Raw genomic sequence first — 25,955 nt, 5'->3', positions numbered from 1 at the left:
AGTGGTGAGAGAGGGCATCCTTGTCTTGTACCGGTTTTCAAAGGGAATGCTTCCAGTTTTTGCACATCCAGTATGATATTGGCTATGGGTTTGTCATAAATAGCTCTTATTATTTTGAGTTACATTCCATGAATACCAAGTTTATGGAGAGTTTTTAGCATGAAGGGGTGTTTAATTTTGTTCGAAGGCCTTTCTGCATCTATTGAGATAATCATGTGGTTTTTGTCGTTGGTTCTGTTTGTGTGATGGATTACATTTATTGATTTGCTTATGCTGAACCAGGTTTGCATCCCAGGGATGAAGCCACCTTGATCATGGTGGATAAGCTTGTTGATGTGCTGCTGGATTCGGTTTGCCAGTATTTTATTGAGGATTTTTGCATTGATGTTCATCAGGGATACTGGCCTAAAATTTTCTTTGTTTTGTTGTGTCTCTGCCAAGCTTTGATATCTGGATGATTCTGGCATTATAAAATGAGTTAGGGAGGATTCTTTCTTTTTCTATTGATGGGTATAGTTTCAGAAGGAATGGTACCAGCTCCTCTTTGTACCTCTGGTAGAATTCGGCTATGAATCCATCTGGTCCTGGACTTTTTTTGGTTTGGTAGGCTATTAATTATTGCCTCAATTTCAGAAGCTGTTATTGGTCTATTCAGCAATTCAACTTCTTCCTGATTTAGTCTGGGGAAGGTGTATGTGTCCAAGAATTTATCCAATTCTTCTAGGTTTTCTAGTTTATTTGCCTAGAGGTGTTTATAGTATTCTCTGATGGTAGTGTGTATTTCTGTGGGATCACTGGTGATATCCCCTTTATGATTTTTTATTGGGTCTATTTGACTCTTCTCTCTTTTCTTCCTTATTAGTCTTGCTAGCAGTCCATTTTGTTGATCTTTTCAAAAATCCAGCTCCTGGATTCATTGATCCTTTGAAGGTTTTTTTTTTAATGTCTCTATCTCCTTCAGTTCTGCTCTGATCATCGTTATTTGTTGTCTTCTGCTAGCTTTTGAATTTGTTTGCTCTAGTTCTTTTAATTTTGAGGTTAGGGTGTTGATTTTAGATCTTTCCTGCTTTCTCTTGTGGGCATTCAGTGCTGTAAATATCCCTCTACACACTGTTTTAAATGTGTCCCAGAGATTCTGGTACACTGTGTCTTTGTTCTCATTGGTTTCAAAGACCATGTTTATTTCTGCCTTCATTTTGTTATTTACCCAGTAGTCATTCAGGAGCAGGTTGTTCAGTTTCCATGTAGTTGTGCAGTTTAGAGTGAGTTTTTCAGTCCTGAGTTCTAATTTGATTGCACTGTGGTCTGGGAGACAGTTTGTTGTGATTGCTGTTCTTTGGCATTTGCTGAGGAGTGTTTTACTTCCAATTATGTGGTCAATTTTAGAATAAGTGTGATGTGGTGCTGAGAAGAATGTATATTGTGTTGACTTGGGGTGGAGAGTTCTGTAGATGTGTATTAGTCCTACTTGGTCTAGAGCTGAGTTCAAGTCCTGGACATCCTTATTAATTTTCTGTCATGTTTTCTGTCTAATATTAACAGTGGGGTGTTACTGTCTCCCATGACTATTGTGTGGGAGTCTAAGCCTCTTTGTAGGTCTCTAAGAACTTGCTTTATGAATCTGGGTTCTCCTGTATTGGGTGCATATATATTTAGGATAGTTAGCTCTTCCTGTTGAACTGATTCCTTTAGCATTATTTGATGGCCTTCTTTGTCTCCTTTTATCTTTGCTGGTTTAATGTCTGTTTTATCAGAGACCAGGATTGCAATCCCTGCTTTTCTTTGCTTTCCATTTGTTTGGTAGATCTTCCTCCATCCCTTTGAGAGGTGGCAGCGTGCTGGCAGCCCTCGCTTGCTCTCGGCGCCTCCTTGGCCTCGGCACCCACTCTGGCCATGCTTGAGGAGCCCTTCAGCCCACCACTGCACTGTGGGAGCCCCTTTCTGGGCTGGCCAAGACCGGAGCTGGCTCCCTCAGCTTGCAGGGAGGTGTGGAGGGAGAAGCATGGGCAGGAAATGGGGCTGTGCACAGTGCTTGCAGGCCAGCGCTAGTTCTGGGTGGGTGTGGGCTCAGTGGCACAGTGTACTGTGGAAAGCTACAGGGACCTCTGCCCTTGAAAGCGGGGTATTGTCCAAGGTTTCTCCCCATGTGATAGTCTGAAATATGGCCTCATGGGATGAGAAAGACCTGACCGTCCCCCAGCCTGACACCCGTAAAGGGTCTGTGCTGAGGTGGATTAGTAAAAGAGGAAAGCATCTTGCAGTTGAGATAGAGGAAGGCCACTGTCTCCTGCCTGCCCCTGGGAACTAAATGTCTCAGTATAAATCCTGATTGTACATTTGTTCAATTCTGAGATGAGAGAAAAACCGCCCTATGGTGGGAGGCGAGACATGTTTGCAGCAATGCTGCCTTGTTATTCTTTACTCCACCGAGATGTTTGGGTGGAGAGAAACATAAATCTGGCTTACGTGCTTGTCCAGTCATAGTACCTTCCCTTGAACTGAATTTTGACGTAGATTCTATTGCTCACGTTTGTTGCTGACCTTCTCCTTATTATCACCCTGCCCTCCTACTACATTCCTTTTTACTGAAATAATGACAATAATAATCAATAAAAACTGAGGGAACTCAGAGACCGGTGCTGGTGCAGGTCCTTGGTATGCTGAGCGTCAGTCCCCTGGACCCACTGTTGTTTCTCTATACTTTGTCTCTGTGTCTTATTTCTCTTTCTCAGTCTCTCATCCCACCTGACTAGAAATACCCACAGGTGTGGAGGGGCAGGCCACCCATTCATCTGGCATCCAACATGGGGCCTTTCTCTAGGATGAAAGTACGCTAAGTGAGTATTGAGGACAGCCAACAAGAGATTCCCTAGTACATCCACGGTCAGCCTTGCGGTAAGCTTGTGCACTTGGAGGAATCCAGGGTAACAATGGGGCAAACTGGAAGTAAATATGCCTCTTATCTCAGCTTCATTAAAATTCTCTTAAGAGGGGGAGTTTAAGCTTCTATAGAAAATCTAATTACGCTATTTCAAACAATAGCACAATTCTGCCCATGGTTTCCAGAACAGGGAACTTTAGGTTTAAAAGACTGGGGAAAAATTAGCAAAGAATTAAAACAAGCAAGTAGGGAAGGTAAAATCATCCCACTTACAGCATGGAATGATTGGGCTATTATTAAAGCAACTTTAGAACTATTTCAAATAGAAGATAGCGTTTCAGTTTCTGATGCCCCTGAAAGCTGTGTAATAGTTTGTGAAGAAGAGGTAGGAAGACAGTTCAAGAAAGGAACGGAAAGTTCACATTGTAAAAATGTAGTAGAGTCTGTAATGGTTCGGTCAACACAAAATGTTGACTATAATCAATTACAGGAGGTAATATATACTAAATCATCAAAATTGGAGGAAGGAGGTCCAGAATTATTTGGGCCATCAGAGTTTAGACCACAATGGCCACCAACTCCTTCTCCCACGGTTCAGATGCCTGTGACATTACAACCTCAAATGCCAATCCAGACACAGTATCCACAATATCAGCTGGTAGAAAATAAAACCCAACCATCAGTAGTTTATGAACACCAGCCATCAGCCGAATTTCAGTATTGGCCGTCTCCAGTGGTTCAGTATAGATCCCAGGTGTTGTGTCCTTTGCCAAATAGCAGGGCAGTATATCAACAACCCATGGCGATGGTGTTTGATCCTACAGTACCACCTAGTGGACAAGATAGTGCACTGCATGAAATCATTGATAAAGCCAGAAAACAGGGAGATCTTGAGGCAGGGCAGTTCCTGGTAATTTTACAACCAATACCGGCTGGAAAACGGAGTCAAGCAGGAGCGTCTGTCCGAACAGAGGCTAGATATGAATCTTTCACCATGAAAATGTTAAAAGATATGAAGGAGGCAGTTAAACAATATGGACCCAACTCTCCTTATATGAGAACATTATTAGATTCCATTGCTCATGGAAATAGACTTATTCCTTATGATTGGGAAATTTTGGCTAAACCTTCTCTTTCACCCTCTCAGTATCTACAATTTAAAACCTGGTGGATTGACGGAGTACAAGAACAGGTATGGAAAAATCAGGCTACTAATCCTGTTGTTAATATAGATGCAGACCAATTGCCAGAAACAGATCCAAATTGGAGCACTATTAACCAACAATCAGTAATGCAGAATGAGGCTATTGAACAATTAAGGGCTATTTGCCTCAGGGTCTGGGAAAAGATTCAGGACCCAGGAACCTCCTGCCCTTCTTTTAGTTCAATCAGACAAGGCTCTAAAGAGCCATATCCAGACTTTGTGGCAAGGTTGCAAGATGCAGCTCAAAAATCTATTGCAGATGATAACGCCCAAAAAGTTGTTGTAGAAATAATGGCTTATCAAAATGCAAATCCAGAATGTCAATTGGCCATAAAGCCATTAAGAGGAAAGGTTTCAGCAGGAGTTGATGTAATTACAGAATATGTGAAGGCTTGTGATGGGATTGGAGGAACTATGCATAAGGCAATGCTACTGGCTCAAGCAATTACGGGGGTTGCTTTAGGAGGACAAGTTAAAACATTTGGGGGGAAATATTATAATTGTGGTCAAACCGGTCATCTAAAAAAGAATTGCCCAGTCTTAAATAAACAGAACAAAAATAAACAGCCACCTGGCCTGTGTCCAAAATGTGAAAGAGGAAAACACTGGGCTAAGGAATGTTGTTCTAAATTTGATAAAAATGGGCAACCATTGTCAGGAAACGGGAAGAGGGACCAGCCCCAGGCCCCGCAACAAAGTGGGGCATTCTCGATTCAGCCATTTGTTCCTCAGGGTTTTCAGGGACAAGAACCCCCACAGTAAATACCACCATTCCAGGGAATCAGCCAATTACAACAATACAACAGTTATCCCCCACCACAGCAGGCAGCGCAGCAGTAGATTTACGTTCTACTCAAATGGTTTCTTCACTCCCTGGAGTGCTCCCTCAAAAGATTCCTACGGGGTGTATGGCCTGCTGCCAGAAGGGACGGTAGGCCTTATTTTAGGAAGATCAAATCTAAATTTAAAGGGAGTCCAAATTCATACTGGGGTAATTGATTCAGATTATAAAGGGGAAATTCAGTTAATGATCAGCTCTGCTGTTCCCTGGAGTGCCAATCCAGGTGATAGAATTGCTCAGTTATTGCTTTTGCCTTATATTAAAATTGGGAATAGCAAAACAGAGAGAACAGGAGGGTTTGGAAGTACCAACCCTGCTGGAAAAGTTGTTTATTGGGCTAGTCAGCTCTCAGAGAATAGACCTGTGTGTACAGTCACTATTCAGGGAAAGCAGTTTGAAGGATTAGTGGCTACTGGGGCTGATGTTTCTATTATTGTCTTAAATCAATGGCCAAAAAATTGTCCTAAACAAAAGCCTGTTACAGGATTTGTTGGTGTGGGCACTGCCTCAGAAGTGTATCAAAGTGCCATGATTTTACATTGTCTAGGCCCTAATAATCAAGAGAGTACAGTTCAGCCTATGATTATTTCTATTCCAATTAACTTATGGGGCCGAGACTTGTTAGAACAGTGGCATGCAGAGATTACTATTCCAGTCTCCCTTTACAGCCCCACGAGTCAAAAAATCATGACTAAAATGGGATACCTCCCTGGTAAAGGACTAGGGAAAAATGGAGAAGGCATTAAAGTCCCAATTGAGGCTTAAAAAAAAAAAAAAAAAAAAAAAGAAATAGGGTATCCTTTTTAGGAGTGGCCACTGTAGAGCCTCCAAAACCCATTCCATTAACTGGGAAAACAGAAAAGCCTGTATGGGTAAATCAGTGGCCACTACCAAAGCAAAAACTGGAGGCCTTACACTTAGTGGCAAAGGAACAATTAGAAAAGGGAAACATTGAGCCTTCATTTTCACCTTGGAATTCTCCTGCATTTGTAATTCAGAAAAAATCAGGCAGATGGTGCATCCTAACTGATTTGAGAGCCATCAATGCAGTAATTCAACCCATGGGGACTCTCCAACTTGGGCTGCCTTCTCCGGCCATGATCCCCAAAGATTGGCCTTTAATTATAATTGAGCTAAAGGATTGCTTTTTTACCATTCCTCTGGCAAAATAGGATTTTAAAAAATTTGCTTTTACTATACCAGCCAAAAATAATAAAAAACCAGCCACCAGATTTCAGCGGAAAGTGTTGCCTCAGGGAATGCTTAATAGTCCAACTATTTGTCAGACTTTTGTAGCTCAAGTTCTTCAACCAGTTGGAGACAAGTTTTCAGACTGTTACATTATTCATTATGTTGATGATATTTTGTGTGCTGCAGAAATGAGAGACAAATTAATTGACTGTTACACATTTCTGCAGACAGAGGTTGCAAACGCAGGCCTGACAATAGCATCTGATAAGATTCAGACCTCCACTCCTTTTCATTATTTGGGAAAGACCAACAGAGAAAAAAGAGAAACTGGGAAAGAAAGGAAGAGAGAAAGTGAGAAGAGAAATCAGAAAGAGAAAGGAGAGAAAACGGCAGATGTGGAGAGCCAGGGAGAAAAAGAAAAAGAAAAAGAGACTGAGTGTGAAGGAGAGAGGACACAGGGGATGACAGAGAGAGAGAGAGATAGAGAGGGAGAAAATGAGTAAGAGAGAGACTGGAAGAGACAGAGATCAGAGAAAGACACAGAAGGTGAGACTGGGGAGAAAAATAATGTAAAAGAGAAAGACAGATCAGAGAGAGACATAGAAAGTGAGACTGGGAAAAGAAATAGTGTAAAAGGAAGAAAAAGAGAAAGAGAGAGAGACCATAAGAGAAGGGAGACAATGAAACAAAAAGTGCGAGTGAGCAGGTGAGGAGAAAGATTGAAAACTATGAGAAACAACAACTAAGACAAAGGAGAAGGGAGACTGCCTGGGTGCCGGAGCACCCACACCATCCTCTTGCCCCCGTCACTTGGGTTAAAACCATTGGAAATTCCACTATTGCAAATTTTGTATTAATCCTTGTATGTCTGCCCTCTCTATTGTTAGTCTACAGGTGTATCCAGCAGTTCCAGAAAGACAGTGACCAGCAAAAACAGGCCATGGTGACAATGACAGTTTTGTCAAAAAGAAAAGGGGGATATGTAGGGAAAAGAAAGAGAGATCAGACTGTTACCGTGTCTATGTAGAAAGGGAAGACATAAGAGACTCCATTTTGAAAAAGACCTGTACTTTAAATAATTGCTTTTCTAAGATGTTGTTAATTTTTAGCTTTGCTCCAGCCACTTTGACCCAACCTCTTTGACCCAACCTGGAGCTCACAAGAACATATGTTGTATGAAATCAAGGTTTAAGGGATCTAGGGCTGTGCAGGACGTGCCTTGTTAACAAAATGTTTACAAGCAGTATACTTGGTAAAAGTCATCGCCGTTCTCTAGTCTCAATAAACCAGGGGCACAATGCACTGCAGAAAGCCGCAGAGACCTCTGCCCTTGAAAGCGGGGTATTGTCCAAGGTTTCTCCCCATGTGATAGTCTGAAATATGGCCTCCTGGGATGAGAAAGACCTGACTGTCCCCCAGCCCGACACCCATAAAGGGTCTGTGCTGCAGTGGATTAGCTAAAAAGGAAGGCCTCTTGCAGTTGAGATAGAGGAAGGCCACTGCCTCCTGCCTGCCCCTGGGAACTAAAAGTCTCGGTATAAATCCCAATTGTACATTTGTTCAATTCTGAGATGAGAGAAAAACCGCCCTATGGTGGGAGGTGAGACATGTTTGCAGCAATGCTGCCTTGTTATTCTTTACTCCACCGAGATGTTTGGATGGAGAGAAACATAAATCTGGCTTACGTGCTTGTCCAGTCATAGTACCTTCCCTTGAACTGAATTTTGACGTAGATTCTATTGCTCACGTTTGTTGCTGACCTTCTCCTTATTATCACCCTGCCCTCCTACTACATTCCTTTTTACTGAAATAATGATAATAATCAATAAAAACTGAGGGAACTCAGAGACCGGTGCTGGTGCAAGTCCTTGGTATGCTGAGCACCGGTCCCCTGGGCTCACTGTTGTTTCTCTATACTTTGTCTCTGTGTCTTATTTCTCTTTCTCAGTCTCTCGTCCCACCTGACTAGAAATACCCACAGGTGTGGAGGGGCAAGCCACCCCTTCAAACAGTAGCAAACCGCTTGGGTCCCCTTCCACACTGTGGAAGTTTTGTTCTTTCGCTCTTTGCAATAAATCTTGCTGCTGCTCACTCTTTGGGTCCACACTGCCTTTATGAGCTGTAACACTCACCGTGAAGGTCTGCAGCTTCACTCCTGAGGCCAGTGAGGCCACGAACCCACCGGGAGGAATGAACAACTCCAGACGGGAGGAACGAACAACTCCAGACATGCCGCCTTAAGAGCTGTAACACTCACTGCGAAGGTCCGCAGCTTCACTCCTGAAGCCAGCGAGACCACGAACCCACCAGAAGGAAGAAACTCTGAACATGTCTGAACATCAGAAGGAACAAACTCCGGACACGCTGCCTTTAAGAACTGTAACACTCACCGCGAGGGTCCGTGGCTTCATTCTTGAAGTCAGTGAGACCAAGAACCCACCAATTCCAGACACACCTTCATTTTGAGCCTATGTGTGTCTTTGCACATGAGATGGGTCTCCTGAATACAGCACACCATATGGGTCTTGATTCTTTATCCAATTTGCCAGTCTGTGTCTTTTAATTGGGGCATTTATCCCATTTACATTGAAGGTTAGTATTGTTATATGTGAATTTGATCCTGTCATGATGTTAGCTGGTTATTTTGCCCATTAATTGATGCAGTTTCTTCACAGCATCAATGGTCTTTACAATTTCGTATGTTTTTGCAGTGGCTGGTACCGGTTGTGCCTTTCCATGTTTAGTGCTTCCTTCAGGAGCTCTTATTGTAAGGCAGGCCTGGTGGTGACAAAATCTCTCAGCATCTGCTTGTCTGTAAAGGATTTTATTTCTCCTTCACTTATGAAGGTTAGTTTGGCTGGATATGAAATTCTAGTTTCAAAAATCTTTTCTTTCAGAATGTTGAATATTGGTCCCGACTCTCTTCTGGTTTGTATGGTTTCTGCTGAGACATCTGCTGTTAGTCTGATGGGCTTCCCTTTGTTGGTAACCCAACCTTTCTCTCTGGCTGCCCTTAACCTTGCTGAATCTGACAATTATGTGTCTTGGGGTTGCTCTTCTCAAGGAGTGTCTTTGTGATGTTCTCTTTATTTCCTGAATTTGAATGTTTCTTTTTTCTTTTCTTGTCTCTAATCTTGTCTTCTCACTTTATTTCATTAATTTTATATTCAATCACTGATATCCTTTCTTCCACTTGATTGAATCAGCTATTGAAGCTTGTGTATCCTTCATGAGGTTCTTGTACTGTGGTTATCAGCTCCATCAGGTCATTTAAGCTCTTCTCTACATTCTTCATTCTAGTTAGCCATTCGTTTAACCTTTTTTCAAGATTTTTAGCTTCCTTGTAATGGGTTAGAACATGCTCCTTTAGCTGGGAGTAGTTTGTTATTATTGACCTTCTGAAGCTTACTTCTGTCAAGTCATCAAACTTATTCTCCATCCAGTTTTGTTCCCTTGCTGGTGAGGACTTGTATTCCTTTGGAAGAGAAGAGACGTTCTGATTTCTGGAAGTTTCAGCCTTTTTGCTCTGGTTTCTCTCCATCTTTGTGGTTTTATCTACCTTTGGTCTTTGATGTTGGTGACCTATGGATGGGGTTTTAGTGTGGATGTCCTTTGCTATTCTGATGTTGATGTTGTCCTTTGCTGATGTTGATGCTATTCCTTTCTGTTTGTTAGCTTTCCTTCTAACAGGCCCCTCAGCTGCAGGGGCCTTTGCTGCAAGGCAAAGGGGTTTTTGCCTTTGGGGGTTTGCTGGAAGTCCATTCCAGACCTTATTTTCTTGGGTATCACTAGAGGAGGCTGCAGAACAGCAAATATTGCTGCCTGATCCTTCTTCTGGAAGCTTTGTTACACAGGGGCACCCACCTGTATGAGGTGTCTCTCCGCCCCTACTGGGCGGTGTTTTTCAGTCAAGCTACATGGGGGTCAGGGACCCACTTGGGGAGGCAGTCTGTCCGTTATCGGAGCACGAACTCCGTGCTGGGAGAACCACTGCTGTCTTTAGAGCTGTCAGTCAAGACAATGAAGTCTGCAGAAGCTGTCTGCTGCCTTTTGTTCAGATATGCCCTGCCCCCTGAGGTGGAATCTAGAGAGGCAGTAGGCCTTGCTGAGCTGCGGTGGGTTCCGCCCAGTTAGAGCTTCCCTGCGGCTTTCTTTACACTGTGATCATAGAATGCCTACTGAAGCCTCAGCAATGGAGGACTTCCCTCCCCCACCGCCCCGTTAATTGATGCAGTTTCCCCCCCCCAACCCTCTCCACCCTACCCGTCAAGCTCCAGCTCCAGCGGAGGATGCTCCAGGGACAGCGATGTCAGGACTGAGATGCAGGGGCTGCTTTAGAGCCTGGATGCATGGGGTGGCGGGATGTGAGGCACCGGGCCGGGGTGCAGGGCCGGAAGGAACGTGCTGGATCTGCGATGCTACCAGACGGGGCGTCCCAAAGACCGAGGCAGTCCCGTACCTTACAGCTCTCAGATGAGCTCCACTGTGGGCTTGGCCATGGCGACCGCTGCTGCCGAGGCTGCTGCAGAGGAGCCGCCGCCACCCACACCGCTGTGGAGCAGCCGCACATGCTAGACTCCGCTTCAGTAAAGCCCGGGCGGTGAGCGCTGCCGCAGAGGCGAGCCCGCTCCAGACAGGGGCGGTTGCGTGAGCGCTCCTCCCCGCACCCGGCCTTGGAGCGCGGGCTCCCACGCCCGCCCGGAGAGCTGCCCGACTGAGCATGCGCGTCGCGCTGCCGAGCCTCCTGAGACCCCGCGGGCTGGCGCCGACCTTTCTTGCCGGCTCCGGCGTGAGAGGCCCGTCGGCGTGAGAGGCTCAGCGTGTGTCGCTCAGTGTCAGTGCCTTTGGGGCGGGGGACAGCGTCCCCACTTTCCGTCTACTCAATCCTCGGGCCCGTGGGCAGAACCCATTTCTTTTGTTTGTGGGCCTGGGTACCTTGCAGGGCCTTTCTCTATTCCCCACCGGCTCAGGACCCGTCCAGCTTGTACTTGCTGACTCGGGAGGGAACTCGGGACATAGGGCCATGCGGGGAGAGGACCTGGCCTGATCCGGGAGGCAAGGGGCGGGGAGGTGTTAGAGAGTTCATCCTTCCCCACTCTCTCCGGGCTCGCCCTGCCTCGGGGATTCCCGTGACGTCCTGGGAGTTCCCGTCCCACCTTCCTTCCAGTTGGCAGCTCTGCAGACACCTCCACCCCTGAACATCACGCTCAAGTCCTGGAGACAGGGAGGAGGGCTGGGGGATCCGGAGATCCAGCCTGGTTAGACTTCTGCTCTCTGCTCAGCTAAGCACCCAACACTGAGAAATGAACAGGTCGATTCGATTCAAAGCCGCGCAATCATCTGCATTTTATTTGCACCTCATTTGCAAGTTGTTAATTTGCAACTCTGCTGCTTCCACTCCAGGTTCCTTCTCTCCCATCACCCCTCAAATTTCCCAGTGGCCCGGGCAAAAAATATCTTGGTCTTTGCCAAGGTAGACTCAGCCTTGTCAGCAGGCCTGTCCTGTGTTCTCAGGGGAGGCCTTTACCCAAGGCCACAACAACAGCAGGAATCCCGAGTAAGACGCCACCATGACGGCAGGGAAGGCTGGACTTTCCACAGGGCAGAACTGATTTTATGAGGTGAACAGTACGGTGAGCAGAGGTGGGAAAGGCCAGTGGATGAATGCAGGAACAGCACCAGGAGCTAGAGCCCAACTCTGGCCTGTGGGCTGTCTCCCGGTCCTCAGAGGCGGGACGGGGTTCCTCCACCCACCACCACTGTTTCCCCAGTGATGTAGCTGGCATCTTCAGAGCACAGGAAAGACACGATGCCAGCACAATCCTCTGGCTCGCCTAACCTGGGGAATAGGGGAAGCAAGGAAGGGAGTAAAAATCAAACAGGTCTGCCTCCCTCACCTGGGACACAGGGAGTTAAATTTGCTTAATCAAGAATTATCAGATGACTTTTTCAGGATCGGTGTACAAGCTTTCTGCCTATCAAATAGTGTTACCACGAGGATATGCTGTTATAATTTAGTATAAGCATACTGTACTCTGCAAAAACCATTACCCATAATATTCAAATACTATGGAAACACACCGTTTTTTAGAGAGCTCAGGACACCAAAATCCAAAGTTATATAGATAAAATGGTGAGCAATTATTTCATGCTTCAAAAAAAATGGTTTCACATGTGCACACACTAAAGTATCAGGGAGTCTGTGTGACAGTAAATGGTGTGTTTAAAATGATTCCATTTGTACAGAGTCAGCTTAGAACTTTTTCAGGAATCTATACTTGTGCCTTAAAGTCAGGTTCATTTGGTGAGAATATGCTAATTCTTATTTTATCAGTGACTGCATAGTTAGGAGACACTTTAATCTGCCTGCCATAGAATGCTCTAGAGGTGGGCAGAGTGAGTAACTCAAACCTAGAAGGGCTGAATTAATGGCTCTCCATTCTAGTTGTATCTTGCAATCATTTGAGAGGCTTAAACCAAAAAAGAAAAGAAAAGAAAAGACAAAGAAAAACAAAAGCCCAGATGGTCAAGTCCTACCTTGGACCAATTAAAAAGAATCTCTGGGAGTGGGTGGGGCCTGAGCACCTGCAGTTTAAAAAGCTCCCCAGGTGATTCTAATGCGAATCCAGTATTGAGCTACATGGGCTAGATCATTCATTGGTGCTCTAGGTTGACAATCCCCTGACTTATTAATGAGTTATGAACCAGGCCTGCAGCTCATGTCTCACATCAGAATGGCTTTGGGAAGATTTGGGATGCCTGGACCAGTACAGAGTTAGGCATTGCTGGCATTTGTCCTTGAAGCCAGAAGCTAAAGAGAGGCAGGGAACTTAGAGGAAAGGGAGCCTGACAAAGGTGCTTGAACCGTTCACTCAGCTCACTGGGGAAGAAAGTAACTCCTTAGGCAAGGGGAGTTTGGGGCTTAGTAAAACTCTTCATTCTTTTCATTTGGATTGTAGATCATCAACCTGAGTTTTGTAAACATGTGTCATTATTCAAGGGAACTAAAAAAGCATGGTTTTGGTTATGGTCCCTGGTCTCCATGGGTGCTCAGAGGTGGAGGCAATCCCCCAGGTGGAGAGAGGACTCAGGGCTTCTCCCAGAGCTCTGCACTGCTGAAACCCCGATGTCTCTGTGTTTACCTTTTGAAAGGGAAGCTGACTTCTTGCTCAGGCCACTGTAATGATAGTGTTTATGAATTTGTGGTCTGTGAGGCAGAAGAGAGCCTGCCTGTGTTATCTGTGGGACTGAGACAGCGGGCTGTGGGCTGCTAGGGACCAGACCTTCCCATCTTCATGTCTCTTAGTGCCCTTGCCCTCACGACAGTTTACCTTCTTATCCGCAGGGTTTCTTTCATGCTTTCCTCTTTTTCCTTGTCCATCCAGAGCTGCAGGAAGAAGGGAAATCTCTTTATGTTTTTTTTTTCTTTTTCTTTTTCTTTTTTTTTTAGAGATGGAATCTTGCTCTTTTGCCCAGGCCGGACTGTAGTGGCGCTATCTTGGCTCACTGCAAGCTTCGCCTCCCGGGTTATGCCATTCTCCTGCCTCAGCCTCCCCAGTAGCTGGGATTACAGGTGCCCGCCACCGCGCCTGGCTAATTTTTTGTATTTTTAGTAGAGACGGGGTTTCACCGTGTTAGCCAAGATGGTCTCGATCTCCTGACCTCATGATCTGCTGGCCTCGGCCTCCCAATGTGCTGGGTTTACAGGCATGAGCCACCCCACCCAGAAATCTCTTTATGTTTAAGAAGAGGAAAGTGAGGAACAGAAAGGGAAGAAACTGCCCATCCTCATGGTAACTGAGAGGAGGGATGGGGAGAGGGACTTCCCTCTTTCACTTCCTATTTTTTTCTAGCTCCCATGTCTCCCCACTGCCCTCATCTGTTTCATTTGTTTCAGGTTCTAGTGATGCATTTTGCTGCGTCTCTCCAATTCTCATCCATGTAAGGAGGGAGGAAACAGTGTGAGTACAGTCTGAATACCCCAGTCTCCAGCGTATACCTCAGAAACGGTGTGATAAGAGTGTGGCTTGTATAGGGCAGCTGGTACAGAGAGGGAATATGGGAAAGTCCAGGGAAGGAGAATGGAGTGGCTGAGAGCTCAGGACTCAGGTACTGGGCTTCCCTGTCCAAGAAGATGGATGCCTTTCAAGGGGTCCCAGTCAAATGCAAAGCTCCCCTTCCTCACCATTCTGCTGAAGCTAGTCTTGATAAGTCCAGGTGCTAGGCAGTTCACCCTAACGTTCCTTGGGGCCAGCTCTATGGCCAGGGTCTTGGTCAGGCCCAGCAAGGCTGTTTTACTGACATTGTAAGGACTGAAGCCCTGGGGAAAGAAGAGAATGTGTTAGACTCATAGTTTCCAGGTCATTCTTGGTTCTAATAACTAGACATAGAGGGCAGTGCTCAATAGGGATCTCCTGTAAGGGAGGGGCAGAGTTAGGAAACTGTCTTGTGGCTAAACCTCCCCTAGGTTATGGTTTGTGGAGGCGAGGCATCTATTTTGTGGGCAGGGACTTGGTGGTGTGATTCTACAAGGGGACACAAACTTCCTCGGGTAATAGGAGGGGTGGAAAGATGTGGAGTGGAGGGTGGGATGGAAGAGGCAAACAAAAGGGTTCTTACAGGAGATGGACTGAAGGCTGCTATGGAAGACACGATCACCACTGAGCCGCCTCTGGAAAAAGAAGAGAGCTGACCATCTTCCCATTGTGGACCAGTGCCCTCAGCCCGTGTGGGGTCCCCTCTCACCCAGGCTCTCTCTCACTCTCTGTACCCTCGTTTCTCCATTTCTGGCACCACTGCCTTTGTCATCAGGGCTGGGGCCTTCACATTAATGTCCAGAGTCTGAAGCCAAGAGAAGAAGGGGAAACAGCATGAGTGAAGAGCACTGGAGGAGGCATGAAAAAATGAGGAGTTAGAGTGGGTTCCTAGGATGTTTGTCAGAGCTGACGAAGATCTTAGGATGATATACCTGCATCTTACACATGAAGGAACTGAGGTTCAGGGAGAAGTAGCTCTCACCAGCTGCTCAGCTAGATAATGATACATTAGGTTCAGGTGAGCAAAAATGGAGCCTGGTTCATCTTGTTTCATAATCAGCCAAGTATGATTTGGGCCAGAAGAGGCCTTTGGATTTGAGCTGTGTTTTCTCTGTTTCTTCCAAGTAGGTAGAGCCTGGAATTGTCAGCCTCCTGGACCTGCCCTAGAGTAGGCCATGCTTCTCAGGGAAAATGTGGCCTGACCTTGGATATGTGGGGTTGTTCTAGCACTTCTCTGGCTTCTGGGCTTAGGGAGTGAGATGCTCTTGGCCCTCTAGGAAGGACTGTCTGGCTAGGCATGGTTAGAAAGTGGGATCATGAGGAGTCACCTTCTGGGGAAGCTGGGGGACAGGCTACAATCAGAATCCCCACATCCATAATCTAAAACAAATGTATGACCCTGTTTACACTGTTCTAGACAACTGCTTATATTAAAATTTTTCAATCTTACAGAAAAATTGGAGATAGAAGTACAATGAATGTCTAGATATCCTTCACTTAGATTCACCAATTGTTCACATTTTGTCCTATTTGTCCTCTCTGTAGATCTGTACAGCTTTTTAAATGAACCATTGAAACTCAGTTGCAAGTTTTCTGAAAGATTTTATATAATAAAATCAAAAATTACAAAGAACAAAAATTAAAAAGTGTAAAAAAAAAAAAAAAAAACTCAGGGCTGGGCATGGTGGCTCATGCCTGTAATCCCTGCACTTCGGGAGGCCAAGATGGGTGGATCACTTTTAGGTCAGGAGTTCGAGAACAGCCTGGGCAACATGGCAAACCTCGTCTGTACTAAAAATACAAAAATTAGCCGGATGTGGTGGCATGTGTTTGTAATCCAAGCTACTCAGGAGGATGAGACAGCAGAATAGCTTGAACCCGGGAGGTGGAGGTTGCAGTGAGCTGAGATAGCACCACTGCACTCCAGCCTGGGTAACAGAGTGAGGCTCCATCACAAAAATAAATAAATAACCTAAAATAAAATAAGTAAACTCAGTTGCAGATATTACAACACTCTATCCCCAAATACTTAGCATACATTTCCAAAGAGTAAGGATTTTCTTTTACACAACCATAATCTGTTATCACAACCAAGAGTTTGACAATGATGATAATTTTATCTAACATATTGGCCTCAATTGTCCCCCAAATATGTGTGTGTGTTTTTTAAAGTCCAGAGTTCAATCAAGGATCAGCCATTGTGGTTGGATTTGACATACTGTGATAGTTTAAAAAATATACAAATTAAAAAAAAGTTATAGACATATATTTTATTATGCTTTGCAGATATTGTGTTTTTTTTTTTTTTTTTTTTTTTTTTTTTTTTACAAATTGGAGTTTCGTGGCAACCCTGCATTAATTCGAGCCATTTTTCCAACTGCATGTGCTCACTTTGTCTCTGGGTCACATTTGGGTAATTCTTGGAATATTTCAGACCTTTCCATTATTATTATATCTGTTATGGTGATCTGTGATCAGTGATCTTTCATGGTTTTATTATAATTGTTTTGGGGTACCACAAACCACACCCAGAAAAGAAGGTCAACTTAATCGAAAAATGTTGTGTGTTCTGACTGCTCTGCCGTTCTCCCATCTCTCTCCCTCTCTGTGGGCCTCCATATTCCCTGAGACACATTTACATTGAAATTAGGCCAATTATTAACCCTACAATGGCTTGTAAGTGTTTAAGCAAAAGGAAGAGTCACACATCTTTCACTTTAAATCAAAAGCTAGAAACAATTAAGCTTAGTGAGGAAGGCATATTGAAAGCTGAGGCAGGCTGAAAGTTAGACCATGTGCACCAGTTAGCCAAATTGTGAATGCAAAGGAAAAATTCTTGAAGGAAATTAAAAGTGCTACTTCTCTGAACATATAAATGATAAGAAAGCAAAAGAGGTTTATTGTTAATATGGAGAGAAAGTTCTTATGTTCTGGACAGGAGATCAAACTAGCCACAACATTCCCTTAAGCCAAAGCCTAATCAGAAAAAGGCCCTAACTTTTTAATTCTTTGAAGGCTGAGAGAGGTGAAGAAGCTCCAGAAAAGTTGGAAGCTAGCAGAGCTTGGTTCATGAGGTTTAAGAAGCCACCTCTGTAACATAAAAGTGCAAGATGAAGCAGCGAGTGCTGATGTAGAAGCTGCAGCCAGTTATCCAGAAGATCTAGCTAAGATCATTGATGAAGGTGGCTACAGCAAACAACAGATTTTCAATGTAGATGAAACAACCTTCTAGTGGAAGAAGATGCCATGTAGGGCTTTAATAGCTAGAGAGGAGAAGTCAATGCCTGGCTTCAAAACTTCAAAGGACAGGCTTATTCTCTTGTTAGGGGCTAATGCAGCCAGTGACTTTAAGTTGAAGCCAATGCTCATTTACCATTCTGAAAATTCTAGGGCTCTAAGATTTACGCTACATCTACTCTGCCTGTGCTCTATAAATGGAAAAACAAAGCCTGAATAACAGCACATCTGTTTATAGCATGGTTTACTGAATATTTTAAGCTCACCGTTGATAGCTACTGCTCAGAAAAAGATTCCTTTCAAACTATTACTGCTCATTGACAATGCACCTGGTCACTCAAAAGCTCTGATGGAGATGTACAAGGAGATTAATGTTGTTTTCATGCCTGCTAACACAACGTCCATTCTGCAGCCCATGGATCAGGGGTAATTCTGACTTCCAAGACTTATTATTTAAGAAATACATTTTGTAAGGCTATAGCTGCCACAGATAGTGATTCCTCTGATGGATCTCGGCAAAGTTAACTGAAAACCTTCTGTAAAGGATTCACCGTTTTAGATGCCATTAAGAATATTTGTGATTCATGGGAGGAGGTCAAAATATCTAGATTAACAGGAGTCTGGAAGAAGTTGATTCCAACCCTCATGGATGACGTGGAAGGGTTCAAGACTGCATCAGAGGAAGGAACTGCAGATGTGGTGGAAATAGCAAGAGAACTAGAAGTGGAGCTGGAAGATGGGACTGAATTGCTACACTCTCACGACAAAATGTAGATGGCTGAGGAGCTGGTTCTTACGGATAAGCAAAGAAAGTGGTTTCTTGGGATGGAATCTATTTCTGGTGAAGATGCCATGAACATTGTTGAAATCACAACACAGGATTCAGAATATGATATGTACTTAGTTGAGTAAGCAGTGGTAGAGTTTGTAGGATTGACTCCAATTTTGAAAGAAGTTCTACTGTGGGTAAATGCTATCAAACAGGATTGCATGCTACAGAGAAATCTCTTGTGAAAGGAAGAGTCAACTGATGTGGCAAACTTCACTGCTGTCTTATTTGAATAAACTGCCACAGCCACCCCAGCCTTCAGCAACACCACCCTAAGTCAGCCACCATCAATGCTGAGGCAAGATCCTCCACCAGCAAAAAGATTACAAGTTCTAAAGGCTCAGATGATTGTCAGCATTTTTTAGCAATAAAGTATTTTAAAATTAAGATACGTATATATATTTTAAGACATAATGCTATTGCTCAGTTAATAGACTTCCATTAGATGATCATTGTAGTGTAAACATAACTTTTATATGCACTGGGAAACTAAAAAATTCATGTGACTCACTTCATTATAATATTCACTTTATTGTGTGGTGGCCTGGAACCAGACCCACAATATCTCCGAGGTGTGCCTGTACTTAGTTTAAAACTGACTTTCATATGGTCTCTATTCAGACTGTTCATGAATGATGCTCCTCTATTTTAAAGACTATCAGAATCTGGCTGTGTGTGGTGGCTCATGCCTGTAATCCCAATATTTTGGGAGGCTGAGGTGTGGGGATCAGTTGAGGCCAGGAATTTGAGACCAGCCTGGGCAACACAGTGAAACCCCATCTCAATACAAAAAATTAGCCAGGCATGGTGGCACATGCCTGTAGTCCCAGGTACTTGGGAGGCTGAGGCCCAAGAATCGCTTGAACCTGGGAGGCTGAGGTTGCAGTGAGCTGAGATCACACCACAGCACTCCAGCCTTAATGACACAGTGAGGAAAAAAAAAAAAAAAAGAAAGAAGGAAAAAAGACAGAGCAAGAGTCTGTCTAAAAAAAGAAAGAAAGAAGCCAACCTTAAATGGTTAGCAGCAAATCTCTGAGTAGTTTTGAAGAAAAGATGGTTTAAGAAAGAGAAGTTATTTTGATGATAGTTCCTAAGAAGGAAGGTTTTGTTGTCGTTGTTGTTGTTGTTTTTAATATAGAGAAAAGGTCTCGCTGTGTTGCCCAGCCTTCTCTCAAACTAGCTCAAACTAGAATCAAAAACCAGCTCACTGAAGAACATTTTGGCAGTTTGGTCTTTATGTGTATGAAACACTGGTAAATAAATCATAGTATTTTGGCAACCTGATACTTTAGTGTTGAGAAATTTTGATGACATCTGATATAGTTGGTAAGTTTGTCCCCTCTAAGTCCCATGTTGAAATGTGATCACCAGTGTTCCAGGTGGGGCCTGGTGTGAGGTGTTTGGGACATGAGGGTGGATCCCTTATGAATGGCTTGGTGCCCTCCCTGTGGCAATGAGTGAGTTCTCACTCTATTACTTCATGCCAGAACTAGTTGGTAAAGAGACTGGTATCTCTCTCTTGCTTCATGTCTTGCCATGTGACACACTTGCTCCCTTTTTCCTTCTGCCATGATTGCAAGCTTCCTGAGGCCTCATCAGAAGCAGATACTGGCACCATGCTTCTTGTACAGTCTGCAGTATCGTAAGCCAAAACACACTTCTTTTCTTTATAAATTGCCCGGCTCAGATATTCCTTTATAGCAATGAGAAACAGACTAATAGAACATCAGTGTAAAACGCAGAACCATGGGGGATCATAAAAATTAGCATTTCCCAATCATGTGGGAATATTAACCTTAATAAACAAAGACAAATATTTTAATTAAAGCTTTGTAATTAAAGAGTGTGTGTGAAATATATTACGAATATAATGTAATTATACACTTTCACATAAAACCCAATATTCTACCACTTGAATTTAGACATCTGGATCTCAGATTTTCTTGACATTGCAGTTAAGAAGAAAATAATATAGGTTTTTATTTTATTTTTTTAAAGGATGTATGTTATAAAGTGGCAACTGGTCATTTCACCAGAATTAGTATTTTAAATAAGGAGCAGCATTTAATATTTCCCAACTAGTAAAAAATGATTACTTTTTGTCAGCTGAAAAGAGGACAGGTGGGTGTGTAAATTAAGTGTTGTAGTTGTTGGCATATTAGCTGCTACGTCTCTGTTGGAAATCAACAAGGCAGAAGAGCATGCCAGGGAAGAAGCCTGGGGAGGGGAGCAGACTGTGGCTAATGAAGAGCAGATAGAAGCAGAGAACTAGGAACAGCAGAAACGAATGAGAAGGGCAGAGAAAGAGCCACCCCCACCTGCCCTTTACAAGGTGTGCTCCAGGTGTGTGGCACGTGGCAAAGAGTCCTCACATTTACACTGCCCTTGACAAATGCATTCTAAAAGCAGATGGAGTTTGTGCTGAATGTGTCCCGAGGCCCCCCCACCGGCCCCGCTGCTTTAATCCCCTCTCACCTTGTCCCACACCTCCTCGGTGACATCCATTATGCTTCCAAAGAAAGGGTTGACAGCAGCATTGGAGACTAGGATATCGATACCTCCATGAAGCTTCACAGCCTAGAGAGAGGGGTAAGTTCTGGACCAGGGCTGCAGTAAGTAAGGGAGGTGCATTTACCCATGTTGATAAAAACTTCCTTCTGGGCAAGGAGCTGTGGCTCATGCCTGTAATCATGGCACTTTGGGAGGCCAAGGTGGGAGGCTCACTTGAGCTGAGGAGTTTGAGAGAAGCCTGGGCCACACAGCGAGACCTTATCTTTATATTAAAAACAACAACAACAATGACAACAAAATCTTCCTACTTAGGAACTATCGTCAAAATAACTTCTATTTCTTAAAACATCTTTTTTGAAAACTACCCTAAGATCTGCTGCTAACCATTTAAGGTTGGCTTCTTTCTTTTTTAGACGGAATCTTGCTCTGTCATCCAGACTGGAGCACAGTGGCATGTTCTCAGCTCACTGCAGCCTTGACCTACTGGGTTCAAGCCATCCTCTTGGCTCACCCCCCCAAGTAGTTGGGACTACAAGTGCGTGCCACCACACCCGGGCAATTTTTGTATTTTTTATAGAGACAGGGTCTTGCCATGTTGCCCAGGCTGGTCTGGAACTCCTGAGCTCAAGCCATCCACCTGCCTTGGTATCCTAAAGTGTTACAGGCGCGACCCACCAGGAAGTTGGCCCTATTTCTTTTGCAGTCTTTTCTTCCCACCTCCTATTCTTCCAAGGCTGTCTCTGACGCTCTTTTCTTTACACTTCCCCTTTGGGAAGCTCCTTCATTCTCATGATTTCAAGTCTCACCCCAAAATCTATTTCCAGACCCCTCCTCTTCCTTTCACACTGAGTTCCACCCACATTTCTCCAAGTGCTTACTGTCCAGTTCTCCTTGAATAAGTTACCATTATCTCAAAGTCAATCTGTCCACACTTACCTGAATGGAAAAACTGGCTTAAATAGAGCTGTAGAAAGTTACCCTGGAGGGGCCTTTGAGATCATCTATTCCAGTGTCCTTAAGGTGGAGATGATGAAACAGGTTCAGAGAATTTTCTCAAGATCTTATAGTTCAGTAGTGGCACACTGGGGCTAGGTAAGAACAGGAGGCTTGCTTATTCTGTGTTTGGGAGGGGTGAAGTGATGTTTTCAGGGCACAAAGCTAGTTAGTGGTGGAAGAACTGAGGTCAGTCTCCCACTTTGTAGCACAGAGCTAATTCATAAGAGCCCTCTGAAAGTGAGTTTGGATCATCAGGAAACTGGTTGCCCAGGAGAGCCGTGATGGGAGAAGATACCAGCCTGAATTTAAAGCAATTCCATATTTGGTTATGATGTCATTTTCCCTGTCTCTGTCTCTCTCTTTTGACCTGGAGGCATGAAAGATTCAAGGCAGAAACTGAAATTTAAATTGAGAAGGCGAAGAAAGGCAACATCTCACCTCCTTAATAAGTTATAAGTAGATAGTGAGGCATGTGCTAGAGTAATGAATGGCCAAGCAGAATCTGCCAACAAGGGTTTTCAGTACAAGCCACCCTGAAACCAGACTTTCCGTTTGCCCGGAACTGGCAATTTTGATGCCTTGGGCAAGTAGCAGTACATGGGCCCTCGGTCAACTTTGTGCTCTGGATTTGGCACACAGAGGGGTGTTACTAACAATGTACACCATCTGCTAGCTTCCCGTTTTAACTAATTATTCTTGTTAACTAGGTGCTAAGCTCAGTTGTTTCTAGACAGTTGAAGGAATGCTGGGCTGTCAACGTGTAAATCTAACAAAATTTACAGTCACATAATCTTTTAAAACCAGTATTAATACTTTCCTGCACCCTTTAAATTTTGGTATCCTGGCACAAAGCCAAGTCACCTGCCTTGGCTCTGTGTAAGTCTCACCAATGGACTTGTTACTAGGGAGGTGCAGAATAAGTTAATAAGTGATGTGTGCTGTGCTCAGTACACATGTGTTTGGGCTGGGAGGAGACAATGGATTGCTCTAGAATCACCTGGAGACATTTTCTACTCTGCTGTATACCCCATACTCCTCTCCTTCCAGGTCTGTCAGCACAGAGATGGGAGGAGGCTGGGTTTTGATTGAACAGAGATAGCAAACCATAAAAGATGAATGAGGCTGGGTGTGGTGGCTCACACCTATAATCCTAGCACTTTGGTAGGCCCAGTGGGGAGGACCACTTGAGGCCAGGAGTTCAAAACAGCCTGGGAAATACAGCCCCAACTCTACAAAAAATTAAAAAAATGAACTGGTGTGGTGGTGCATGCCTATAGTTTTAGCCACTTGGGAGGCTGAGGTGGGAGGATTGCTTGAGTTCAGGAGTTCGAGGTTACAGTGAGCTATGATCATGTCACTGCACTCCAGCCTGGGCAACAGAATGAGGCCCTGTCTCTGGAAAAAAAAAAAGAAAGTCTTCTAAGTCTTATTCTAAATTGTGTGATCACTACACTAAAGCGGTTAGGAGCTGTTTGTTCTGTGTTCTGATAGTTATACATTTTTAAGAAAAAATATAATCAAGCAGATAGGCAGCTACTCTGGTTTCCACTTACAACACCAGTGAGAAGCTTCATGGTGCAGATGAGGAGGCCACTGGGTAGTATCCATTCTCAGGGCAGTGGCTTTTGTCATTGCAGGGTAACATGTGGCAACTGGCAGAAGACATTTCAAGTTGCTGACAAGTATTCTATCATTCTCCTCTCTGACAATGGTCATACAAACTACCTGAGAGTCATTTTTGACTTCTCTATTTCCCACTTTTTGACATGGGGTTGGAAAATCTTGGTTCGTTTCCACTAAATGTCTCTTGGGCACATCTACTCCAGTCCCACCGCCACTGCTCTAAACCTGGACGACAGCAACAGCTTCCTCACTGATGCCCTGGATTCGGTGTCTCCTCTGTATATCCTTCCTACCAGAGCCAGATTAGCTTTCCTAATAACCATCTTTCTCTTGCTCAAAACCTCACATGGCTTCTTATTTGCTACAAGGGTGTGTAAACATATCCTTTTAAGAGGCCATATCCTTTTAAGGTCCTTAACGTGTATCCTTTTAAGAAGCTATGGCCGGGCGCAGTGGCTCACGCCTGTAATCCCAGCACATTGGGAGGCTGAGGGGGTGGATCACCTGAGGTCAGGAGTTCAAGACCAGCCTGGCCAACATGGTGAAACCCCGTCTCTACTAAAAATACAAAAATTAGCTGGACGTGGTGGTGGATGCCTGTAATCCTGGCTGCTCGGGAGGCTGAGGCATGAGAATTGCTTGAACCTGGAGGCGGAGGTTGCAGTGAGCTGAGATTGTGCCATATCACTTCAGCCTGGGCAAAAAGAATGAAACTCTGTCTCAAAAAAAAAAAAAAAAAAAAAAAGGATATGGAGGCCCATGGCCTCTATCTTTCCAATGCAGCCCCTTCCCCAGCAGTACTCCTGAGCCTGTGCTCTCCATTGTGGCCTGACAGTGCTCCTCTGTTTCCTTCAGTTCCTCCTTGGCTGTCTGCTCATTTTGCAGAGTTATCTGGAACCTCATCTCTATTCCATCTGTCCATTCCCATCCATTCCTTAAGGTTTAGCTCAAGTACCACCTCTGGGCCAGGCCTGTAGGCCATGTTAAGTGAACCTGGTGGGGGCCACAGGATGTTTTTCCGGGAGGATTTTCACATTACATTGCTACATGTCATATGGTTAGTGCTAATTGATCCAGACTCCCAAACGGCTCCTTCCACCATCAGGATCAAGGCCCCAATCTTGGGCTCTGTCCATCAGCCTAAGCCAAGCTTTTTTGGACTCACATTTGTGACTTTCTTGGACTCATATTTGGCTCTTTCCAATGCACATTTGAGCATTTGCCAGACAGTTCCTTAAAAATGGAATTACCCTATTCTGTCTACCATACTACTGTCTACTATTGCTTAAGATCCTCCTCTTCTAAGATTATGCAAATTATTTCTGCCAACCTTCCAATCTGTTAGCAGAATCCTGTACTTTCCATTTTTGGGTAGATTCTCCCTTCCACTGTGGGAAATAAAGTGTATGCCCTGAGCCTCAAGGGAAGAGGAGCTTCCTTTGTGAATGGTTCATATTTGCTTCAGCAGCTGCAAGGCTGTTGTCCACTACTAATTATGACATTGACTTATGTACTTTCTTTGAGACTAAAGTCCAGTACCCGGTAGTCCACAGGCAGCCAATAAAGGAAGGGAGCTTGGGAGGTCTGGGTCTTTCCTTACTGGCTGTGGGACCTTGGGAAGTTGCTCCAGCTATCTGAGCCAGGGTCTGCAGACCGAGAGAATAGTCCTTGCCTTGCTTGGGTTGTTGTCAGGTCTAGAGATAACCTGTGTAAGGCTCTGAACACAGGAAATTGCACATAGTAAGTGGCTGAAACATGGTGGGCTGCTTCCTGAGGTTCCCAGGGACTTGACTCTATAAGCTGAAGAAGAGGGGAATGTTTATTAGCTCATGGGTGGGAACATCTATTTTGTGATTGTATTTACCCTTCACATCTGTTCAATTAGATTGAAAATTACTGCAGAACCAGTACCAGCTGTTTCTTTGGGGTACTCAAGGGATGATGCAGGGTTGAAGCATTAGAATGTTTTAAAATTCTCTGACTGAGATGGGATGATTCTCTGACGTTAGTATAGGGACATAATAGAAAGGCACACAGTAAAAATGTGCTGCTGTCTAGGAAAGCAGGGACGGAGGCTCAGGCTGGCTCCGTTTTCCACCTCCTGGCTCTGTGCCCATTTCCTTGCAGCTCACCGTGGCCACCAGCCGCTCCCGGTCCTCCGCCTTCCCCACATGGCACACGGTGCCCGTCACGCTCAGCCCCTCCCCCTGCAGTGTGGCCACCGCCTGGTCCACATTCTGCTGCTTCCGGCTGCTGACGACCACGTGGGCCCCGTCCTGGGCCAAACGCCGGGCGATGGCGAAGCCGATCCTGTGAGCAGAAAGAGACAAAGACTGCCAAGGCCTGTGCAGGGGAAGAGGTCGACAGTATGAGCTCTGATGTTAAGACTGCCTGGGTTTGAATTCTGGCTCTTTCTCTATATAACCCCTACGTGTGCCTACTATGTGTAAAACAGGCTTAATGGCACGGCCATTTTTGGCATTCCTTTACTTGTTTTTATTATGACCTGGACCACAGCCTCAGTTCCCAAGAACTGACATCACTTTCTACAGTTCCCACCATGGGTGACAGGCTTCATCTCCTGTTGGGACTGAGAGGTGAGAAAT

At 44.6% G+C, this 25,955-nt stretch overlaps 1 protein-coding gene and 1 long non-coding RNA gene across 5 annotated transcripts in view; one reads left to right on the top strand and one right to left on the bottom strand.

Moving 5' to 3' along the window:
• Nucleotides 1-11,438: 11,438 nt before the first annotated feature.
• Nucleotides 11,439-25,955, bottom strand: part of DHRS4 (dehydrogenase/reductase 4) — a 15,478-nt gene continuing 961 nt past the window's right edge. The window contains exons 2-8 of one of the 4 annotated variants that reach the window (XM_034951042.3): nt 25,482-25,659; nt 20,695-20,796; nt 14,888-14,958; nt 14,737-14,788; nt 14,303-14,437; nt 13,449-13,504; nt 11,439-11,956 (exon numbers count right to left, since the gene is read on the bottom strand). In XM_034951042.3, coding sequence (XP_034806933.1) covers nt 11,842-11,956; nt 13,449-13,504; nt 14,303-14,437; nt 14,737-14,788; nt 14,888-14,958; nt 20,695-20,796; nt 25,482-25,659 — 709 coding nt within the window. In that variant the 3' untranslated portion in view covers nt 11,439-11,841. The remainder of the gene's footprint in view (nt 11,957-13,448; nt 13,505-14,302; nt 14,438-14,736; nt 14,789-14,887; nt 14,959-20,694; nt 20,797-25,481; nt 25,660-25,955) is intronic. The other 3 variants (XM_034951045.3, XM_034951043.3, XM_034951044.3) reach the window with 3 other exon arrangements.
• LOC106635468 (uncharacterized) overlaps nt 25,623-25,955 on the top strand; it is a 16,530-nt gene continuing 16,197 nt past the window's right edge. The window contains exon 1 of the long non-coding RNA XR_010109885.1: nt 25,623-25,946. This is a non-coding gene — a long non-coding RNA (uncharacterized LOC106635468). The remainder of the gene's footprint in view (nt 25,947-25,955) is intronic.

Source organism: Pan paniscus, chromosome 15 (genome assembly GCF_029289425.2).
Source record: "Pan paniscus chromosome 15, NHGRI_mPanPan1-v2.0_pri, whole genome shotgun sequence".
NCBI lineage: Eukaryota > Metazoa > Chordata > Mammalia > Primates > Hominidae > Pan > Pan paniscus.
Note: the sequence above shows the minus strand (reverse complement) of the source record. Positions and strands in the feature narration are given on the sequence as shown.